Below are 21,306 nucleotides of genomic sequence, written 5' to 3' on the forward strand. Positions count from 1 at the left end.
TGTCTACTGAAAAACAAAAACAAAAACCTGCAACCATTTTTTTTCCATTTGTTAATTCAGCAGGGTATAGATAATCTGAAATAAAAAAAATCAGTTCTATGCCTTCAGACTGTATTATAAATTAGTTGAACTATGGAAAACCTAATTAGTAAACTTCAAGCATATACTGAAGGAGAAAATATCCAGGGCAATGCAATAAACTTGGTAAATTAAAGAGGTACAGTGGAAACCATGATTTCTATGATCCATTCTGACTTGAAAGTGTAAGTTTTCAAATGCTGTAAGGAAAGATTTCCAGGTCAACTATCTAAAATAATTGTCAAAAAGAGGTAACACTTACAATTAGGTTGACAATTAACGGAAGCAGCTGTTCAAACCATGGTAACACTTTTTCCTTGTAGCTACTGAATATTGAGTGTAAAATGTCTGACACTTTGGTCAGAATATAAACATCATTATCATCCTAAAAAAAACAAACACATACATACCCATGTGTATTTAAAAAGTATCCCTACTATTATTAACAGTAACATTTATTATACAAAACATAAAAGTACAAGATTAAATTTCTCTTCACTTTCTTAAGGGCATAGCAAGAGTCCAGAGACTGAGGTCACCCCAGTGATGTCTCTTGTCTGGCTATGGAAAGAAAGGAAGGAGTGTGGTAAGTATTGCACGTATTGCAAATACTTTTCTTGGAATATATTCAAAATATACAGTTGAAAAATTAACCCAAATCTCAAAGATCTGAAACAAAAGTGATTTTACTTTACTATTTTTTTTGTTTTCTGCAAGAATGTTTCTGGTTTGGGAGCAGGATGGTGGGGAGATGTGGGGTCAGTTATTTACGTCCCTGGGAACAATGTGTGTGTCAGTGTGTGAGCACCCTGCAGAGGACTGGGATGGCCGGCACATGTCAGCACTGGTCCACCAGATGGCCACATGCCACGTGACAGACCGTAAACACACAGCTGAAATATGTTTGATGGCATCAAGTGGTTTGATAGTGAGAGAACTGACTAACAATGGGAAGAATTGTGTCAACCACTGCATGCATATTATTTATGGGGAAATTTGCACAATTCTGTGGTCCAGTGGAAAGACAGCTGGCGTTATACAAAGATCCGGCCTTAAGCATGAGATTGTCAACAGTGCGGCTGTAGGCAGTCATTCAACATCTGAGTTTGAGTTCACTCATCTTTAAAATGGTGAAAGCACCACCAAATATACAAGATTGTTGTGACAGTGTAGAAGAAAATACGAGGTGAACTCCAAGGTGCTTTCGTATGTGAGGTCATTGCAACAAAATGCACACAAAGCATCCAAAACACTAATCAGCTAATTTCAAATGACTTATTCTCTAAACTAATCAATGAAATACATGTCAGATTTTTCTACTAAAGATTAATAAGAAGTACATCTTATGAGAAGTCAGATGAATCAGAAACTTAAGCATTATCCTCCAGATGCAAATGGTCGTGTAAATTAAGTTCTAAATGGAATAATTTACCTCATCTTGTAGTGATTCTTCCACCTGTTCATCATAGTCTTCATCTTGTCTTTTAACTAAAACACACCCAAATAAATGTCTTTAAATGGTCGCCAAAATGGTCAAGGATCACATTCAGAAATAAAAGCATGGAAAACTTACCTTGCCGCAATTCTTGATTTTTAAAATGTTCTTCAAGTTTAGCTTTCAATATACCTCCCAACTCTTCAAAGTGTTCATTATTAAGGCATCCATCTCCCATGACTTCAATGCACTAAAACGAGGTTGAGGAAAGAAAGCAACTCATAAGATTTAAGTGTTTTTGGAGTCAAAAATTAAACTCCATTAAGAATCAGAGGGAGGGACTTCCCTGGTGGCACACTGGTTAAGAATCCACCTGCCAATACAGGTGACCAGGTTCGAGCCCTGGTCCGGGAAGATCCCACAAGCCGCGGAGCAACTAAGCCCGTGCGCCACAACTACTGAGCCTGCGCTCTAGTGCCCGCGAGCCACAGCTACTGAAGCCCGTGCGCCTAGAGCACGTGCTCCGCAACAAGAGAAGCCAATGCAATGAGAAGCCCGCGTGCAGCAACAATGACCCAACGCAGCCAAAAAAAAAAAAAAAAAAAATCAGATGGAGGTGTGAGAAAAATTAACATAACTCAGTACCCTGGAAGACTAATGATTAAATGAGTAAATCCACTTGGTTTGTATTTGCTACGATGCCAGTATTTTAAAGAGAAGAATTTAAAAAACATTTTTCCTTTAAACATGTCCTGAGCACGTCTTAAGTGCCAGGAATTACGGTGGATGCTGCGGATTCAAAGATGGAAAAGACCAGCTTCTAAGGAGCTCAGTTACTACATGCATACTCTGTACAAAGATGGCGCTGGAGAAAGGCTATTATAGGCGGAGGGAACGATACAGGCAAAGACATGGAAGCATGCGGTCTTTGGAAAAATAAAAGAAAATCTGAACTTCAGGAGCATAAATGGGGACAAATAAAGAATTTTTAAACCAAACTGTGGAGCAAGCTATGGAGCTGTGAGCAATGGAGATGACCAAGAATATGGGAAGGGGAGTGACTCAAAGAGCAAGTTAATGCTTGAGGAAAGGCGAATGAACTATGAGCAAAAGAAGGAATGGCTTCTGGAATAGACCAAGTGAGGCTCTTTCAACAGCAAAAAGAAGAGATATGGCAAAAAACAGAAGGGAATTTAGGGGAGAGAGAACAGGACAGAAACTAGACATGACTTGGATGATGACAGCCAAGTTTCTGTAGTTGGATTACCAGGTAATGATGATGGAAACTAATGAAGACCAGAATACAAGAAGAGCTACTCTTGAAAAGAAAGAAAAACAAAAAGAGTGAAAGCACCAAAATATTAAACATTTTTGATAGAAAAAGAAAAATTTCTGTTACAGCATAAAAATAAATCCCCCCATTTATTTAGCAAGACTAATAAATGGACACACAATCTTATAGATATTTTTGAAGAGAAAAATATTTACCTTTGCAAAAGAGTGCATTATTTCTGAGAGGACATCTGAATCTGGTTCTGTGCCAATGGCCTTGATTAGAGCATCACACATAAAATGCCACATCTGTGTGAGATACTCAGGACCACGAACTCTTGCACATTCCAGGAGAAGAGGCATGGATTCTGCTGCTGCCACTCGAACACGTTTTATTGTTAAGGAAACGTACTCGCTACCCTTAGACTACATTCAGTGTATTCGCTATCCTCGAGACTGTGGAGTGCTAGGCAACTTCTGTTTACCTAAGACTGCTCTCCAAGAGCTTGCGTTAAATATAACCTGCGTGTAAAAACAGAAGTCTCCCTGTCCCCAAGACATACCTCCTGTCTTTTCTGTCACCTACAATATAACAGGAATGAAGGCTCAAACGTAACCCCTAAACATAAAAATGACTGAGGAAGGACCTGGGACTCTCACAGTATGTCTCAGAATGTACCTATCCCCAAATTTGAGGTAATACATGCTTCTAACAAATGCAACTGAAGCAATGACTTTACTAAAGAAAACTACTGAGGATCTCTTCCTGAATCAGCCTCTTCAGTTTTCGATAAAGATGAGTTGCCTCTCCCTATCTAACATCATTTCTAAAATAAGGTCTTGAGACTTCCTCTTAAAAATAATTCTGGTCTGTCTTCAGGCATTATGGGAAGTCTGCTGGGCAAAAGCCATCTTCTGTAAAGGATGCCGCTGCAGGATACTGCACGAAGAACTACAACAAAGTGGCTCTGGAGCCAGGCAGTTTTGGGTCCAGGCTCTACCATTCCATTGGGCTGTCATTTTTTTTAACCCATTTACGAAAGTGTGTGTGTGCGCACACGAAATGGCATAAAAACCTACCTATACGTATTAATTACAACTACCATTACATTGAGGAGGCAAACTGTTTCACACAGATTTACCAAGAGACATTTCTCTCCAGAGGTATTATCCACATTTGAAATGAGCTATATAGAAAGTTAAGTACTATAAGTTGGTCTCTAACTTGTTAAAAGGTCTTGCTTAACATCACCAGAAGATATTTGGGAAAAGCAGCAATTATACACAACCATAAACATTTGCTAATAAAATAAAAATCCTTAAAGCTCTTCAGTGCTCCACAGAGAACTGTCAACTAGAGGATAGTTGACATTTTCTTTTTCATGTTTTCGGCACAAGTGAAACAAAGGCACTTGCAAAGAACCAAGTTTATAACCTGAAACCACTGTCAGTGCAAACAGAATACTGGTGATGTACGCTTACTTCGGTTAGCACAAAGTCTAATACTTCAACAGCCTACAATTTAAGTAAATCTAGAAATGTTTTCTGTTCAAAAATTATAGGATATCATCATGGAAATAAAATTTCAGTAGAGGGACCATGAGTTTCACAACCTGTTCCGTGTACTCCACAAAGCCTTCTTTTAATTCCTTAGCATAGCAAACCTGAAACCAAAGTATTTGAAGAGAAAACAAGACCCTTGTTAATTTTGATGTATTAATATTTATTAACAAACTGCAAAACCATGGGGACCACAGAATGTTATATATCCTAACTAGAGCTAACTACATTTAGAGCTGCATGCAGGACTGTGAAATTAGTCTTTTAACTAAAGGGAATTGTAAAATGGGAAAGGACCATGAAACGACTGTAGGATATATTGTCATTCGAAGGGGGGAATACTTCATATTCTTATTTTGTAGGGGGGAGAATTTAGCAAAAGTTTCAGCACTCTGAAAATACTTCAAACAAAAGATGCCACTCAATTAAGGCAACCTAAAATTAAAAAAAAAAACCAGGGCTTCCCTGGTGGCGCAGTGGTTGAGAGTCCGCCTGCCGATGCAGGGGACACAGGTTCGTGCCCTGGTCCGGGAAGATCCCACATGCCGCGAAGCGGCTGGGCCCGTGAGTCATGGCCGCTGAGCCTGTGCGTCCGGAGCCTGTGCTCCGCAACGGGAGAGGCCACAATGGTGAGAGGCCCGCGTACCGCAAAAAAAAAAAAAAAAAAAAAACCTGAAAATGTAATCACAGCACATCACTTCTATAAATCTGCAGCAAACAGGCTTATGCTACTCTGAATTTAAAAAATCATTTCAACAGATGAAACAAAAAATTGTTGTCTTAATATAACTGTTTCTTTATTCTCTTTCACTACATGAAAAGAGTTGGTAATTTTGTAGAAGATGTTACATTTATATTTGTTCTCAAGTTGAGCAATACTACAGAAAATCCAAACTGTTTATAAATTATAGGTAATTAAGTACTGGTAAGAATAAGTTCAAGAAATATATGTTTAAATGAATTAGAAAACACAATACTAATACAAAATAAAATTTAAGCCATTAACTTTTATTTAGGCTTACTTAACTGCTAGATTTGTAATATACCATAATCTCTTTTTAAAATATTTTTTATTGAAGTTTAGTTGATTTACAATGTTGTTACCAAAATCTCTAAATTCTATTTGTCAAAAAACAAAAACAAAAAACTCTCACTGTCTACGACACATGCTCATGAAGGTTTAAAAAAGGAAACTCAAAGAGAATATACATAGACCCCATAATACCACAAGAAATAATCACCGTAAACATTTTGATTTTCCTACCATGTCTATTTTTTTAAATACAATGAAATCATACCAACTTTATCTTTAATACTGTGAGCAGATTTCTGTTCATTCAAAAATATTCCTTAGCCACTTACTGTACACTAAACACAAAACAGGCAAAAATCCTTCCCCCTCAGGTAGCTTTGTAATGGCTATGTAATACTCCAGGGCACAGTAATTACTGATCATCTTCCTAACAATAGTTATTTGGGCTATTCATTTTTGTTGTTGTTGTTATTAAAAACAGCACTGGTAATGAAAGGTTTTATCCACATTTCTTTAGGATGGAAATCCATAAGTGGAAATGTTGGGTCTAAAGGTTTCTATATTTATTAAAGAATACATTCCTGGCCCTTCAAAATAACTTCTTCGGCATCCGTGAAAAGCACTCCTATGAAATATATATATATAATATATATAATATACATAAGTATATATATAATGAAATATATACATACACATTATATGTATTCATTATGAGAAGTTGTAAAACAAAGTTCAGTAAACATAATTACCAGCATCTGACAAGCAGTTGACTTTTCTTCCAGTCCTGCAGTTTTAATACCAAAACTTTGCTGATCTCCAAGGTTCACAAATTCCCAACCATCATCATCACTCATGTTCTCCATGTCTTGGGCTATTAACGAAGAAGCAAGAAAATTCATGTTAAAAATGGTAACAAAGAGAAATTCTACAACTGCCATGTCCGCATGCAGACACCTACTATCTAAAAGGGCCACTTCAGGCTTAATCGAAGCCGTCTTCAGTAGCGGTCCCATGACCACTGGAAGGTACTGCTGAAATTCCTTCCCAAGGATTTTGCACATTCTGGCCCATGCTGAGATCATGTAAGAGATCTGGGGAGAAAAATTTTAAATTAAATTAAAAGTGATTTTTAATAAAAAGTGGATAAATAAGACATAAAGAAAGCCCCTTCCCTGTTTCATGGAAACGATGTTTTTACATTCATGGCTCTTTAAGCAATAAGTGCATTTTCTAAGGTCACATACTTAAAATGTTCAGAAACCATGGAAAATCACTGTGAACTTCTACACTAGGATACAGACAATAGCTGAGGCAAAAGAGCCCAGGACCCTGTCTTATTTTTTCCTACTTTCAAGAAACTATATATTTTAAAATATATAGTTTTCTCTAACAGCATCTGAATCATTTAACAAAGCCCACTTAAACATATCAACCCCTAAGCACTAATTTTCTTGAAGGCAGGAACTTACCTTACTTTGTCTACTGACTAAAGTTCCATTCATTAAACACTAAATACCCGTTTCTCCTAGCTGTTTAAGTTTTCTGTGTAAGGGGTTGTCCACGTTTTAAGACACCTCTTCTACTGCTACTGTGTTTACAAAGACTTAATCTACCTACAGAGAATCTGGTTCTAATTCATCCCCATGGCCCCAAAAGTGATTTTTACCCTCCAGCAACCATCTACATATTTGTCTATTTCACATGCCTGCATGTGCAAACGCACTCCCCACTCCTAATTTAAAAAACAAAACAAATTTTTAAGTGTTTGGAAAAAGCATTTTTAAGTATGGAAAACAACTGCAGAGTGGCTGTGTAAAGTTAAAATTTAAGCCAACAATTACTGATTGAATGCTCATGGTGCAGTAGGCACTGTGACTATCATGAAGATTGTGACAGACATTCATGATGTTCTTACTACAGGGTCCTCAGTACCCACCACTGAGACTGGTACCAGCCGTGAACTACGCGCAGAAGTTAGCCAGGCTGAGTGGGGAGGGTTCTTTCTAAGCTCAACGAGGGCTTGTTCACAGGCAGAGAAAAGAGCATGACATGCTCTAAAACTGCTGGGTTTCTCTATTTCTTTTGCTTTTGACAGGGGAGGGAAGTCATCTGGCATGCAAATGGCCAGGAGACATCCACATGGTGATGTCTAGTGAGGGGCTGGACAAATGAACCCTGAATTTGGCGACAGACCTGAAGCCACAACCATATGAAGGAAAACCGGAGCCGTGCCTATGGATGACGCTGCTCAAGGAGAGTGAAGAGGTAAGAGAGCCTGGCATGACAGAACCCCAACGGAACCAAAAACTAGTCAGAAGAGGAGCAGCCTGGAATGGACCGAGGGAAAAATGGTGTGCCAAGTAGAAGGAAAACCAGTGAAGAATGTCTCTGAAACCACGGGTTGATATTATCACAAGAAACCTATTACTCGATTTCTTTTTTTAATACATTTAACCCTGAGCTATCGACCAAAAGGATGCAAGCGCATGTGAGGGCTGCTTTACCTGAGGGTCATCGTCTTCCATATCCCTGAAGTCTGTCTGCGTCTTCAATAACAGCTGCATCACATCTGATGCGTCTTGCATGAACTGGAAGGAAATATTTGGGGGAAAAAGACACTAATATTACTCATGTATATCACATCAGAAAGGCACTACTGCCACCGAATTTTTGTTTCTTGTGTAATAATAAAACTTTCCCCCCAAATCTATGACATTTCCCACACGGGTTATAACCCCTCAGATAAAAGTATTATATTGAAAATTTTTCATCTATATTGCAATGGACTTAGTGCTTTTTCTAGAAAAATACGTTTTCCAGTGAAGGTCAGAATGAATTGCAGTATAAAGATAGTTCTAGTGGCATCAAGTTTTGGTCCATGGCTTATGTATTTCCAGCAGTAAAAAGATAATCCAAATCCAGAAAGACAATTTTGGGTTGCTCCACAGAACTATATGATTTTCATTTAACTCTCTGCGTAGTTCTGGCAATCTCCATTGTATAAACTGTTTCAAAAATAGTTTGAAAGCCAAAATGCAGAGAACAGAACATAAAAATGTTTTATTGGTTAGTTTCTCAGTGTCTCCCAGAAAACAGTTTATAAGATAATAATGCTGGTTTTGGAGGAGACCAGACAGAAAGGTTCTATATTGAAAGCTCTGAGAATCAGAACATGAGGGGCTGATGACAGAGGAGCTTCTTCTGAATTAGCTTTGACAGGTCTGAGACGTTAGCTAGGAAGAAAAACACACTGGCCCATCGTCCTTGCTAATTATTTTCTGAAGAACTACATGCATATAAATTTCTCTTGGGACACTCAATGCTTTTTGGATTAACAGAAAAGCAACTGGAATGTTCCCAAGCACATGTTCAAGTGGGCGAAACTAAACATATGGGTCTTCAATTCCACAAGCCTCCACAGAGACAGACTGTACCCATAAGAGAAGGTTTCAAGAGCATAACTGAGTTAAGAAACCTTAATATTAGCGATGAAAAAACGAAGGAAACTATTTATTTATATATAAAATTAAAGTAATATGAGAGTAAGATGATGGGAAAAAACAAGTATCCAGAAAACCACTTATCAGAAGGAAAAAACCCTCTGGTACCCTCAGTGCCTCCGTAGCCAAATTCAAACAAAAAATTCGACGTACTACAAATCACGTACTTTTTCCTTCCCAACAGCCAGACCAATGAGGCTGATGCATTCAATAGTTTTTCCTCTGAGAAGCCTGAGTTCCTTTTGAACTGCATTCTCAACAATGTGCTTCAGCGATGGCATAAATGAGTCATAGTAGGGGACAAATTTTTCTTCTGCAGTATCTGCAACTGATGCGATAGACGTCACAACTTGTTCCAAAACTAACTTGGTGCCTTTCTGAATCAACTAGAAGGAAGACACACAACAACCACACAAATGAGAACATGGAAGAAACACTCCCTGAAAGTTCCCGAGGGCTTTTCTGAAACCGCAAGCTGAGCCCACCCTCCGGCAGCCACACTGGAGACTGTAGGTCTTAAAGCAAGTGTAAGAACGGCGCTGAACTCTTTGTATTTATGTGTGATGTTCTCTCCTTAACACAGTGCTCCTGGACTACTCCAGGTGTTCCTCACGCCGCTCGTCAACCACAGCCGCTCTCGGCAGAGCTCTTTCTCCTTGTACCACAAGCCCCAACACACCTTTAAAAGGTCAGCTTACTCCCTTCTTTTGCATCTCAGCATCGGCTCTGTGTTTCATGTCATGACTGGCCTCTGATCTCCCTGGAATGTCCTTCTTCCTCAGCCACTCTCTCTTTGCACTGCTCTTGCTCACATACTTTAACCTCCTCCCCAGCCCATCTTAGCAACTCCTTCCTTCAGTCTGTATCTCACATATTGGACCCATGAGGGGAGGGAGGATTATACAGAGGCACCCTTCACACTTCAGCCCTTGACCCAAATCTACTAGTAATGTCACATCTGATCCATCAATTCCTGATTTAACTAACCTAACCGATCTGCCTTCAACTTGTCTACCTCTGCGTGTTTTCAGATACACACATGTTCCTGTATCATGTTCTTAGTTTGCTGTCATTGGACACTGAGCACGCATCCTTTGCTTCAAAGCCCCTCCTTCGCCTTCTGAGACATTATTTCCTCTCTTCCTCCCTGTTCTCCTTTAGAGCAGTGCTAGGCACGGTGTGGTTTACCAGCTGCTCATCGTGAACTGAAGTGCAGAAACTGAGTACTAATACAGCGATCTGACAGGCGCTTTATGTCTGCTCGGTATAATAGTTAAAGGGCTTTTATTCTGCATGTCCTTTTCATTCATTTCACTTTAGAAGAGAAATTTATTTTCATTATATCTGACAACAAACAGGACTTCAATCTTTGCCTTTCTTACCTGAATCTTCTCTCTCTCATGATGCTACACTGACAACATTCACTTGTTTTTAGGTTGCCTCTTACTTAAGCTGAAACTATAAACTGTCTTCTATTTGGATGGCCAGGCCTTATTTTAAGAATTCAACATATTTAAAACAAAAAGGATATTCTTTTTTACATATTCTCTATTTCTCTCACCTAGGTTAGGAGAGTGGTCAACATTTTTTGCTTCTTTCTCTTTCATCTTTTAAAATTCAAAGTGGCAGAGAGAAACAGCTAATGCTTCCTGAGAAGCATCTTTCAGAATCACTTTTCCTTCCAATTTCCACTATTACCATCCAAACTCGCTGAACAACAATCGTACGATGGTCTTGCCTTAAATCTTCCCCATTTATGTTTATGCCTCATGTTGCTACTGTGCTAATTTCCTACAATCACGTTTTCATGGTTTCTTGCAGCAATTAATTTATGTAATTCCAAATTTACATAAATAATTTACAGAGTTCAAAAATAACGCTGGCTTGTTTTCCAGGCAATTCACATGTTGCTTTTACCTAACCTTTAGTCCATATCTTTCCCAAGTCTAATACTGAGCGGCCCATTCTCTGGTCAAGCCTGAATTATACTAAGAACAGCCTGGAATGTCTTCCTCCTAACTTTCTATTCTTTATGGCCATTCTGAAAAGTCCCTCTTTCTCCAGGTCTTACCTATCAAATTAAATTAATCTTTATAAATAGGGAGCTTAAAGATCTTGAAACTTACCTCTTGAAGTTTAAGGACCATGATGGAATGCAGATGTTTCACCAAATTATCTAAATATGGAATAAGTAGTGACTTGGGACAGTCTTCGGTGAAGTTAATGAGAGCGGCAGCGGCATGGGCCTGTACACGCTGATTGCCCTGGTCTTCCATGGTCTGCAGCAGAGCTGCAATCACCTGTGAAATGAAGTCACACACACAGACATTTTCAAATGCCATCCCTCTTCTTAGAGTTTGAGTGTCTGCAGACTCATTACTTACCTTCTCATGGAATTTCTTTTGGAAACCAGGTGCAAAATCTGTAGCCATCTGTCCCACGGCATTACAGGCTGCATACCTCACTCTGGGATGCTGGAATAGGTGCCTTTGTATTAGTAAAGGCAATAGGGTCCCATGTGAAACTAAGGCAATAATTATGAATCAAATATTTACTGGTACTTACAGGATCTTGAAGAAAAAGCAAAACAAAATTTACTATCTCATTTAGAATTCCTTCCATTTGCTGGTGGCATCCTTCCCCAATGGCAGATAAGGCCATTAATCCTGCATGCCGATACTTCCAGTCAGCTACAGAACAGAATTACACAGGAAGGAACAGCAATTAGATACTACAAACATGTCATTCTGGTAGTCAGAAGTATAAGGAAGTTCTCCTTATTTGGAAAAGAGTAACAAAATACTTTTATAAATGTTTATTAACCAGAAAAATAGAAAAAGTGCCCTACTGGATTACTTCATTGTCACAGTGGTTATGTCACACAAGCATTTCTACTCTGAAAGTTAAAAGGCAATATGGTGGGTAGAGGGAGGGATAAATTGGGAGATTGGGATTGACACTACTATATATGAAATAGATAGCCAATGAGAACTTACTGTATATGTACAGCACAGGGAACTCTGCTCAACACTCTGTAATGACCTATATGGCAAAAGAATCTAAGAAAAAGTAGATATATGTATATGTATAACTGATTCACTTTGCTGTACACCTGAAACTAACACAACATTGTAAATCAACTATACTCCAATAAAAAAAAAATGCTCTCACCGTATTATAAAGGGGAGCAAATGTTCAGATCAAAAGAACAAAAACAAAAAACCCAAACAAAAGCACCCTGGGATCCTCAGTGTAAGAGGATCCTGAGAATGAAAGTTTGAGAACTGCTGGCATAAGGGTTAACTAAGTTGTAGAAAAATCCTAAATTGGACATTAGACTTAATTTTCCCTTTCCTTTGGGGAGCCCAAAACCCATGTAAAGATGAAGTCTGTTGTAACTCATTCCTCTGAAAAACTGCTAATTTTTTCTGTTAAACATTAAAACTTTATTATTATTATTTATGATAACATTATTATATATATGCTTTAACTGTATTTCAATTACTCAATATACCATTAAGCCAAATTTCTCAACTGAGGAATAATCCTAAGAAACCAATATCTGATACTAATCCTTGCATACTGGACACATTATTTTAAAGAGGAGTAAATAGACTTATTGCCATGATCATTTTGCAATGTATACAAATACTGAATCATTACGCTACACATCTGAAACCAATATAATGTTATGTCAGTTATAACTCAGTCAAAAAACACACAAGGGACTTCCCTGGTGGTGCAGTGGTTAAGACTGCACGCTTCCAATGCAGGGGGTCTGGGTTTGATCCCTGGTCAGGGAACTAGATCTCACGTGCATACCGCAACTAAGAGTTCGCATGCCACAACTAAGGAGCCTGCCAGCCGCGACTAAGGAGCCAGCAAGCCGCAACTAAGACTCAGTGCAAACAAACAAATTAAATTAAATTTAAAAAACACACAAAAATAAATAGTAAAGAAAAAAATTTTAATGCACAAATATTGAAATAGAAAGATGTCTGTATTTAGTTCAGACATTTTAAAGTTATGCCTCATATATTCTCAATGTGCAGAGTTCCTAGAAGTATGTTCAGCAAATGTAATGGGATGGTACTGGGATTTGAAAATGGTTTTCCTCCTTTGAATTTTAAGATTAAAAAAAAAATTGGGGGCTTCCCTGGTGGCGTAGTGGTTAAGAATCCGCCTGCCAAGACCTAAATGTAAGGCCAGACACCATCAAACTCTTAGAAGAAAACACAGGCAGAACACTCTATGACATAAATCACAGCAAGATCCTTTTTGACCCACCTCCTACAGAAATGGAAATAAAAACAAAAATAAACAAATGGGACCTAATGAAACTTCAAAGCTTTTGCACAGCAGAGGAAACCATAAACAAGACGAAAAGACAACCCTCAGAATGGGAGAAAATATTTGCAAATGAAGCAACTGATAAAGGATTAATCTCCAAAACATACAAGCAACTCATGCAGCTCAATATCAAAATAACAAACAACCCAATCAAAAAATGGGCAGAAGATCTAAACAGACATTTCTCCAAAGAAGACATACAGATTGCCAACAAACACATGAAAGAATGCTCAACATCATTAATCATTAGAGAAATGCAAATCAAAACTACAATGAGATATCATCTCACACCGGTCAGAATGGCCATTATCAAAAAGCTACAAACAATAAATGCTGGAGAGGGTGTGGAGAAAAGGGAACCCTCTTGCACTGTTGGTGGGAATGTAAACTGATACAGCCACTATGGAGAACAGTATGGAGGTTCCTTAAAAAACCAAAAATAGAACTACCATACCACCCAGCAATCCCACTACTGGGCATATACCCTGAGAAAACCATAATTCAAAAAGAGTCATGTACCAAAATGTTCATTGCAGCTCTATTTACAATAGCCAGGACATGGAAGCAACCTAAGTGTCCATCAACAGATGAGTGGATAAAGAAGATGTGGCACATATATACAATGGAATATTACTCAGCCATAAAAAGGAACGAAACTGAGTTACTTGTAGTGAGGTAGATGGACCTAGAGACGGTCATAGAGAGTGAAGTAAGTCAGAAAGAGAAAAACAAATACCGTATGCTAACACGTATATATGGAATCTAAAAAAAAAAAAAGAAAAGAAAAGAAAAGAAAATGGTCAGAAGAACCTAGGGGCAAGACAGGAATAAAGATGCAGACCTACTAGAGAATGGACTTGAGGATACGGGGAGGGGGAAGGGTAAGCTGGGACAAAGTGAGAGAGTGGCATGGACATATATACACTACCAAACATAAAATAGCTAGGTAGTGGGAAGCAGCCGCATAGCACGGGGAGATCAGCTCGGTGCTTTGTGACCACCTAGAGGCGTGGGATAGGGAGGGTGGGAGGGAGGGAGATGCGAGAGGGAAGAGATATGGGGACATATGTGTATGTATAACTGATTCACTTTGATATAAAGTAGAAACTGACACACCATTGTAAAGCAATTATACTCTAATAAAGATGTTAAAAAGAAAAAAAAAAAGAATCTGCCTGCCAATGCAGGGGACACGGGTTCAAGGCCTGGTCCGGGAAGATCCCACATGTCACGGAGCAACTAAGCCCGTGCACCATAACTACTGAGCCTGCGCTCTGGAGCCCATGAGCCACAACTACTGAGCCCGTGCACCTAGAGCCTGTGCTCTGCAACAAGAGGAGCCACCGCAATAAGAAGCCCACATACCGCAACAACAAGTAGCCCCCGCTCACCACAACTAGAGAAAGCCTGCGTGCAGCAACGAAGACCCAAATATAAATAAAATAAAGCCAAAAATAAATAAATAAAATAAATTAAAAAATTAAAAAAAATTGGTGTTTACTACTTAAAGAAAAAACAATAAAACTGTTTTTAAAATTAAGTGGGGTATATAGTAAGTTACTGGAAAATATGCATCATTTTAAAGCCCTTTTCACATGAAGTATTAAATACACCTTTGGATCCTAACTCCAAACGTGGGTGTAGGGCAAGCATCACTTTCTTATTTTTTTAAATTTTTTAACAGACAAGGAAGGAAACAAAGGTCCAGACTTGCTCAAAGCCATACATTTAACAGTAACAAATCTTTATTAAGAGTTCATTGCCATACATGGGAAGGCTTCTGCAGCCAGCTAGTTATGCTGTAGCAGGAACTTAAATTCTTTAACTACAGATCACAAGCAGTTCCACAACATATTTGAAGAATGGCATTAAGCAGCGGTGAAACACTGATAGCTGGGTGACCGTGTGTAACCTTTCATGTCTCTGGGCTTTACTTTCTTCATCTTAAAAATGGAAAAGCTAGATTCTGTCTAGTAGCTTTAATAGGTTGAGCAACCTGTGATGTTGACTGTCTCTATCCGTTTGGGGAAAAACCCCTCAAAATTTAGGGAGTAAAAAAAGGAAAAACTATTACTCAAGACCCAGATGTAAAATCACATCATTAAAAAGGGATAACGGGGGCTTCCCTGGTGGCGCAGTGGTTGAGAGTCCGCCTGCCGATGCAGGGGACACGCGTTCGTGCCCCGGTCCGGGAAGATCCCACATGCCACGGAGAGGCTAGGCCCATGAGCCATGGCTGCTGAGCCTGCGCGTCCGGAGCCTGTGCTCCGCAACGGGAGAGGCCACAACAGTGAGAGGTCCGCATACAGCAAAACAACAACAACAACAAAAAAAAGGATAACGGTTTTGGACCATGCCTTCTTAGGATAAGTAAGAATCTTACAGGATAAGGAGGACCTAGGTAAAGGCTAAGGGCTGGATTTCTCAAAAATTCACTTTCATGTGAAGCTGGTATTCTGTGATTCCATTTCACTACTTTAAGATCCCAAATCAATGGTTTGACCCTCAAGTCTGTCTCTTGTAATACATGCTATAGATACACATGTTCATACATGTAAGCCAGGATTTCTGTAGAAGAGTGTATGCAGTAGCATTATTTGTTATCAACAGAACTATTACAGTTTAATGGGGAATTGTGGAATGCTACGTGGCTGTTAAACGAAAAGGAAGCCATCGTGTGGTGATATGATCACTGGGGAGCGGAAGCATGGGATCTGTATGCTGTATTCATGTTAAACACAACTGTACATGTGCATAAATGAGGTCAGAGACTCAAGTCTCAGAGGACTGTTAACAGTGGCCACCCCTGAATCTAAGTTAAGGGACTTTCAGTTGTATCTGAATTTTTAAAAAACATCAAGCACATTAACTTTGTAATTAAAAGGACAAAAACAACAACTTTCGTTACTGATACAAATTACAGGTACAAGGCTAACAAATGACCAAATATTTGCTAGGAATATAAAAGGAGAAATACAGAAGTAGCTTCTCCTCTAGAAGTAGGTATTTTTTAAAAAAATAAAAGATATTGGATGAAGGAAGACTGTGAATCAAATACATGCATACTTCATGAACATTCAAATAATGGTGTTTTATTTAAATTCAAATTTAGATATTTCTGGCTAGGGAGTAAATCTGTCAATTTTCCTTAGAATTTTAAATTTTTTCCCATATACTGTAGCCCATTCTGGGGAAGGAGAATTGAATAATATTTGCAGTATTGAGGAAAAAATATTCTTTAAGGTTAAGACTGAGTGGTTCTAAAGATGACTGAATAGGATTTTATCAATATGAGAATTAGGTTAAACATAGAATATAAAAAGGCAAAGACTGACTTTTAGACACAGTCTAAGCATTTGTTAGAGTTTAAGATTCGGAAAGCCACACTCCACTATCCTAGCATTTGAAAGAGGTAACAGCTTACGATTCTGAAGCATCTGCATAATATGTTCCTTGATCATCGGCAGGACGAGCTTTCCACCAAGTCCACAAGCCATTCGGTCTAAAGCACTCTCACCAGCAACCGCATTGCTACACACAAGCAGAATGATATAATCGTGACATAAGCAAAATACACAAGAATAGGACACTGCACGGACATATTTCTAAACATGTTATTAAACTGAGACTGAAGAAGAATTAATTCAAGTGGTCTTTCTAATATATGTAGTGAAGCTGTGGGTTAAAAAACCCTAGAGTTTAAAAAAGAGGGGGTATAAAATTTTTATCATGCCTCATTGTGGTTTAAAAGTCTTATGTCTGGGGCTTCCCTGGTGGCGCAGTGGTTAAGAGTCCGCCTGCCGATGCAGGGGACACGGGTTTGTGCCCCGGTCCGGGAAGATCCCACGTGCCGCAGAGCGGCTGGGCCCGTGAGCCATGGCCGCTGAGCCTGCACGTCTGGAATCTGTGCTCCGCAACGGGAGAGGCCAGAACAGTGAGAGGCCCGCGTACCGCAAAAAAAAAAAAAAGTCTTATGTCTGAATCTGATCTTTCAAGCCTTTTCCTACTCTCCCCCCACACATCACTCACTGGTTAAAACTTACCTTCTGACACTTTCAAGACTCAGAGGGGTAAGCAGAGTGTTTAGGAGAGCCTTGTGTATATCATTTCCTGCAAATATATTCTTCAAACTTATCAGTGGGGAGAACATAGAAAACTGAAAAAGGTACTGAGCCTGTATGTGAGTTTTTCCTCACTGTGAGCTTATTCATCTTTAAGGGGTGCAATTTGCATTGCAAAAAACTGCATTGGTGAAAGTCAATTCTAGTTTTTTTCCCTGAAAACTGAAGAAAAATTTGGGCATAAAAGCCTTTGCACATTTATTCTGTTTTAGAACTGCAAGATAAGCAGTGAGTTTGTCATGTGCATAATCTTTAACTGTTCTGTGTGAAGGCAAGACCAGAAAGATGAAACTATGACCTTCAGAACAGGTTCTTAGACTTAAACTGACCTTGAAGATATATTTACGCCTTATTTACTCACAGATAAAATCTTATTCACCCAGTCCAGAAAAAAAATAGCACCATATAAATGTTAAGTGCCTTTTACAGGGCAAATTAAGCCAGGTAGCAGCACGTAGCAGTAACTGAACCAGGGAAAGAAAACCCGATTGGAGCCCAGTCTTCTCCTCAGCCCTATTTGATGATTTCCAGTCAAGCATTATTTTCATACTTCTAAAGAGTATTTAGGCCAAAAGTCAGTCATTTTTAATAATAGGATTAAGTTTCAAAAAGACACCATATATTCTGTAAATCGAATGTCTAATTCTATCTAATATCTGTTATAGTAGCTTACACCAACTACCAGTCTTCTGGGGAAATTATTTCAGTTCTTCTTAAGAAAAGGAGGTAAGGCAGTATGATTCACTGGGAAGAGTGAGGGAAGTGGTATTAAGTCCAGTCTACGGAGTGGCTAGACAACCCTGGACAAATCACTGAATCCTCCCTCTCCATTTCTGCATCTATAATATGATACTATACCCTTTAGGACCACTGAAAGAATCAAATTAAAATAGCTGCTCTGAAGTGCTATGTTTCATATATGTAAGGAGCCATTATCACTACTTCACAGTGAATATAAATTCTGATTGACTTTTCCACAGGAATCTGTATTCATGGGTACCTACTAAGTTGAAACAAGTAAAATAGTAATTTGAGTGTTACTGTCACCCAGTGTATGAATCTCACCATCATTGCCTCCTCTCTATCCTAAACATAAATTGTGTTATTTGGGGAAAACACTATTCTGAGTTAAGGCCTATGCATATAAAGGCATTTATCACAATAAAGCTTCTTTATATATATTTTAGAAGATACTATTAAAAAATTCTTGAAGAAAATTTAGAGTAAAACAGGGTAATAAAGATAGCTACTTTATTAAAGATAAGTATTTACAAAATTTGGTACAGAAAAACACACAACGGAGAAAGCCTAAACGTTCGACATTCCAAACTTAAACATTTAACTTCGGATTTACGGAATACAGTGTGGGGAAGAGACAGGCCTTGTAACCCTAAGCCCTCAGTGCCACCCGACCTTGCTCTATCCGGTCAAGGAACCTTCACGGTTTCTAGTCTGTGTGACTACCTGTCAAAATCATCATCTTCTAGTTCGTCCGCATTTGCCCAGTCCTCATCCTCTTCAAGGTCCACCATCATGGCTAACATCTGAGGAACTAAAGAAAATAATTATTTCATACCCGAAGACTGCCTCTTTAATTTTGTCAATATCACCATGTACTAACAACTTTAAGAAGTAAAAAACAAAGGATTTGCTTTGCTTCTAAAGGTAAAACAAAAAAATTATTTGCCTGTTCTCCCCAAATCTGGTTTGTTACATTTTTACCTTTTTTATCACACTGGCTTTAGATCTTGTTCTTTTTAAGGAGTAACATTAAGGATAAAAGTCAGATATTCCAAATCCTGTTACATCCTCTTCCTCCCTCACCAGAAGCAAGCACCATAATAAAATCAACGTTTCTCATTACCAAACTGTTTTTACACTTGAACTATATAGTTTCCTCTATGTATAACATATAGTACTAGTCCAAGATTTTACTTTTATATAATAAATGGTATCACTATATATATCCTTTGGCAATTTGCTGTTTTCTCAGCACACATGGATTTCATTTGCATTACTTCATAGCATTTCATTATATAAACACACTATCCTGTTGGTGGACATTTTAGATGTTCCTAATTTTTTTCCTATTACAAAATTTGCTTTGATGAGATTCTTATACATATCTCCTTGACAAGCGTGAGTTCAGGGCATGAAATTGTTACAAGTATCTTTAATATCACTAAAACCCACTGAACTGCTCTCCATAGTGCCGGCATAGACTTGATTCCTATGGGAAGGTCAAAGGAGGCCTGTCTGTATATTGTGCAAGGTGAGAAGCGCTCCTGTGAGTTCTCTCTGCTCCACACCCTTCATCAACACTTGATATTGTCAAACTTTCTGACAGTTGGTATTTGACAGTTAATTACATCTGTATTTATGGAGACTGAGCAGTGTTTAATAGCTATTTCAGATTCCTCTATTGCGAACTGTTACTATGCATTTCATTTTAAGAAAGACTATGGAAAGTTATAAAATACTTGTTATAAAAGGGGGTTAGAGGGCTGACTAGGTTGAGCATAACTACTCTAACTCACCCAAGCTTACTTCACTTTCCGATTGGGGCAGATGTCCTTAAAATAATGGAATCCAGTAAGTTCCCAGCTTCTATTTTCTGGACACCAAAACTTTGTTGATGTGTGTGCAATGAACTACTTTCTCTCAGTCTGTGGCTTATCTTTTAATTTCACTCATGATGTATTTGGATGGTCAAAAAATTGTTTTAGTACAAATTTAGTAATGTTTGCATCTATGGTTTCTGACTCGGTCTTAAAAAAAAAATCACTTTCTACTATTAAAAGCTTTACTTATAAAATGTATCTATTATTTCACGTTTAATCAACCGAAAATTGGGTTTCATACAATATTTGAAGTTGGGATATGTTTTTCCCATAGAAATAACCAGTTGTGCCAACGACCTTTGATGAATTACCTTTTAAAGTCCATTCTGTCTCCATGTGAGTGGATCTGCTCCTGGACCCTTTCGTTCTATCCAACTCATCTATTACCTGCACCATCAACAAACTCTAAATCGTCATAGCTGACAGGCAAGATCTGTACTTTATTCATCAAAATTGTCTTGGCTACTCCAGGCCCTATGTTCTTCCACACAAATTTTAGAATCAATCTTATCATGACCAACTCTATTGTGATTCTGGCTAAAATTATATCGAATTTTTAGGTTAATTTGAGGAGGGCTAATATTTGCTTCTGCTATTGGTCTTTCAATGCGTCATCCAATTTTCCCCATAGAGGTCCTGTACATCTTTCGATCTACTTCCAGGTATTATAAAAGTCATGCCTGCTATTCTGAGGTTTCAGGGTGCTGTAGCATGGCCATCATGTTGGGTCCATGCAGTTAAGAATGTACAAGTGCATTTCCCCAGAATCACCCGAGTTTGAAAGGACATTCCTTCTACCAACAGAATCTGTAGACTTGCACAACTCTCAGCAAACGTATCCAACCATTTTGCCATCGTAACACCAACTACTTAAAGACTTTTGACTTACTAGTCTGTGCAACAATATTGGTATGTTTTCTTAACATAGCAGCTGCAGTCTCAGAGAGGGTCACAATTACTTCAAGGGCAAGCTGGCGTTGCATATTATTGAGGCTGGTGTCTCCACACAACTACAAAAAAAGACATACTTGTATACATTTAGTAGTTTATTCACGGAAAATAAGAAACAGAACATTTACCTAAGTATTTAATTTACCTTCAGACTTAGCTGTAAAGTTGCTTCCAAATGAGGACGTAAATACTTTGGAACAGTGTCCGCAATCTCAACAAGGGATTTTAGGACCGAATCATCATTCTGGTAGCATGAGTCATTTACAGCCTAGAAAAGGTGAAATAAATAAGGTCTGTGTTCAAGAGTCACTTTATGATGCCTCATTGGCCAGAACATCAAGAGGCAGACAACAAAGAAATACTAGTATTCTTTTTCACTGAGTAA

General features: G+C 38.4%; 1 protein-coding gene across 2 annotated transcripts in view; it reads right to left on the reverse strand.

The window, feature by feature from the left end:
- The window catches only part of IPO5 (importin 5), a 41,005-nt gene that overhangs the window by 5,197 nt on the left and 14,502 nt on the right, over window positions 1-21,306 (reverse strand). For both annotated transcript variants that reach the window (XM_089899213.1, XM_022576903.3), the window contains exons 7-22: window positions 21,067-21,189; window positions 20,860-20,980; window positions 18,814-18,901; window positions 16,653-16,759; window positions 11,444-11,568; window positions 11,263-11,352; window positions 11,005-11,178; window positions 9,046-9,264; window positions 7,883-7,966; window positions 6,337-6,469; window positions 6,128-6,249; window positions 4,353-4,449; window positions 3,002-3,174; window positions 1,652-1,763; window positions 1,511-1,566; window positions 341-463 (exon numbers count right to left, since the gene is read on the reverse strand). In XM_089899213.1, the coding sequence (XP_089755339.1) occupies window positions 341-463; window positions 1,511-1,566; window positions 1,652-1,763; window positions 3,002-3,174; window positions 4,353-4,449; window positions 6,128-6,249; window positions 6,337-6,469; window positions 7,883-7,966; window positions 9,046-9,264; window positions 11,005-11,178; window positions 11,263-11,352; window positions 11,444-11,568; window positions 16,653-16,759; window positions 18,814-18,901; window positions 20,860-20,980; window positions 21,067-21,189 (1,947 nt within the window). The remainder of the gene's footprint in view (window positions 1-340; window positions 464-1,510; window positions 1,567-1,651; window positions 1,764-3,001; window positions 3,175-4,352; window positions 4,450-6,127; window positions 6,250-6,336; window positions 6,470-7,882; window positions 7,967-9,045; window positions 9,265-11,004; window positions 11,179-11,262; window positions 11,353-11,443; window positions 11,569-16,652; window positions 16,760-18,813; window positions 18,902-20,859; window positions 20,981-21,066; window positions 21,190-21,306) is intronic.

Source organism: Delphinapterus leucas, chromosome 18 (genome assembly GCF_059928025.1).
Source record: "Delphinapterus leucas isolate spDelLeu-1000000601 "Yukka" chromosome 18, BTC_Dleu_Yukka2, whole genome shotgun sequence".
Classification (NCBI taxonomy): domain Eukaryota; kingdom Metazoa; phylum Chordata; class Mammalia; order Artiodactyla; family Monodontidae; genus Delphinapterus; species Delphinapterus leucas.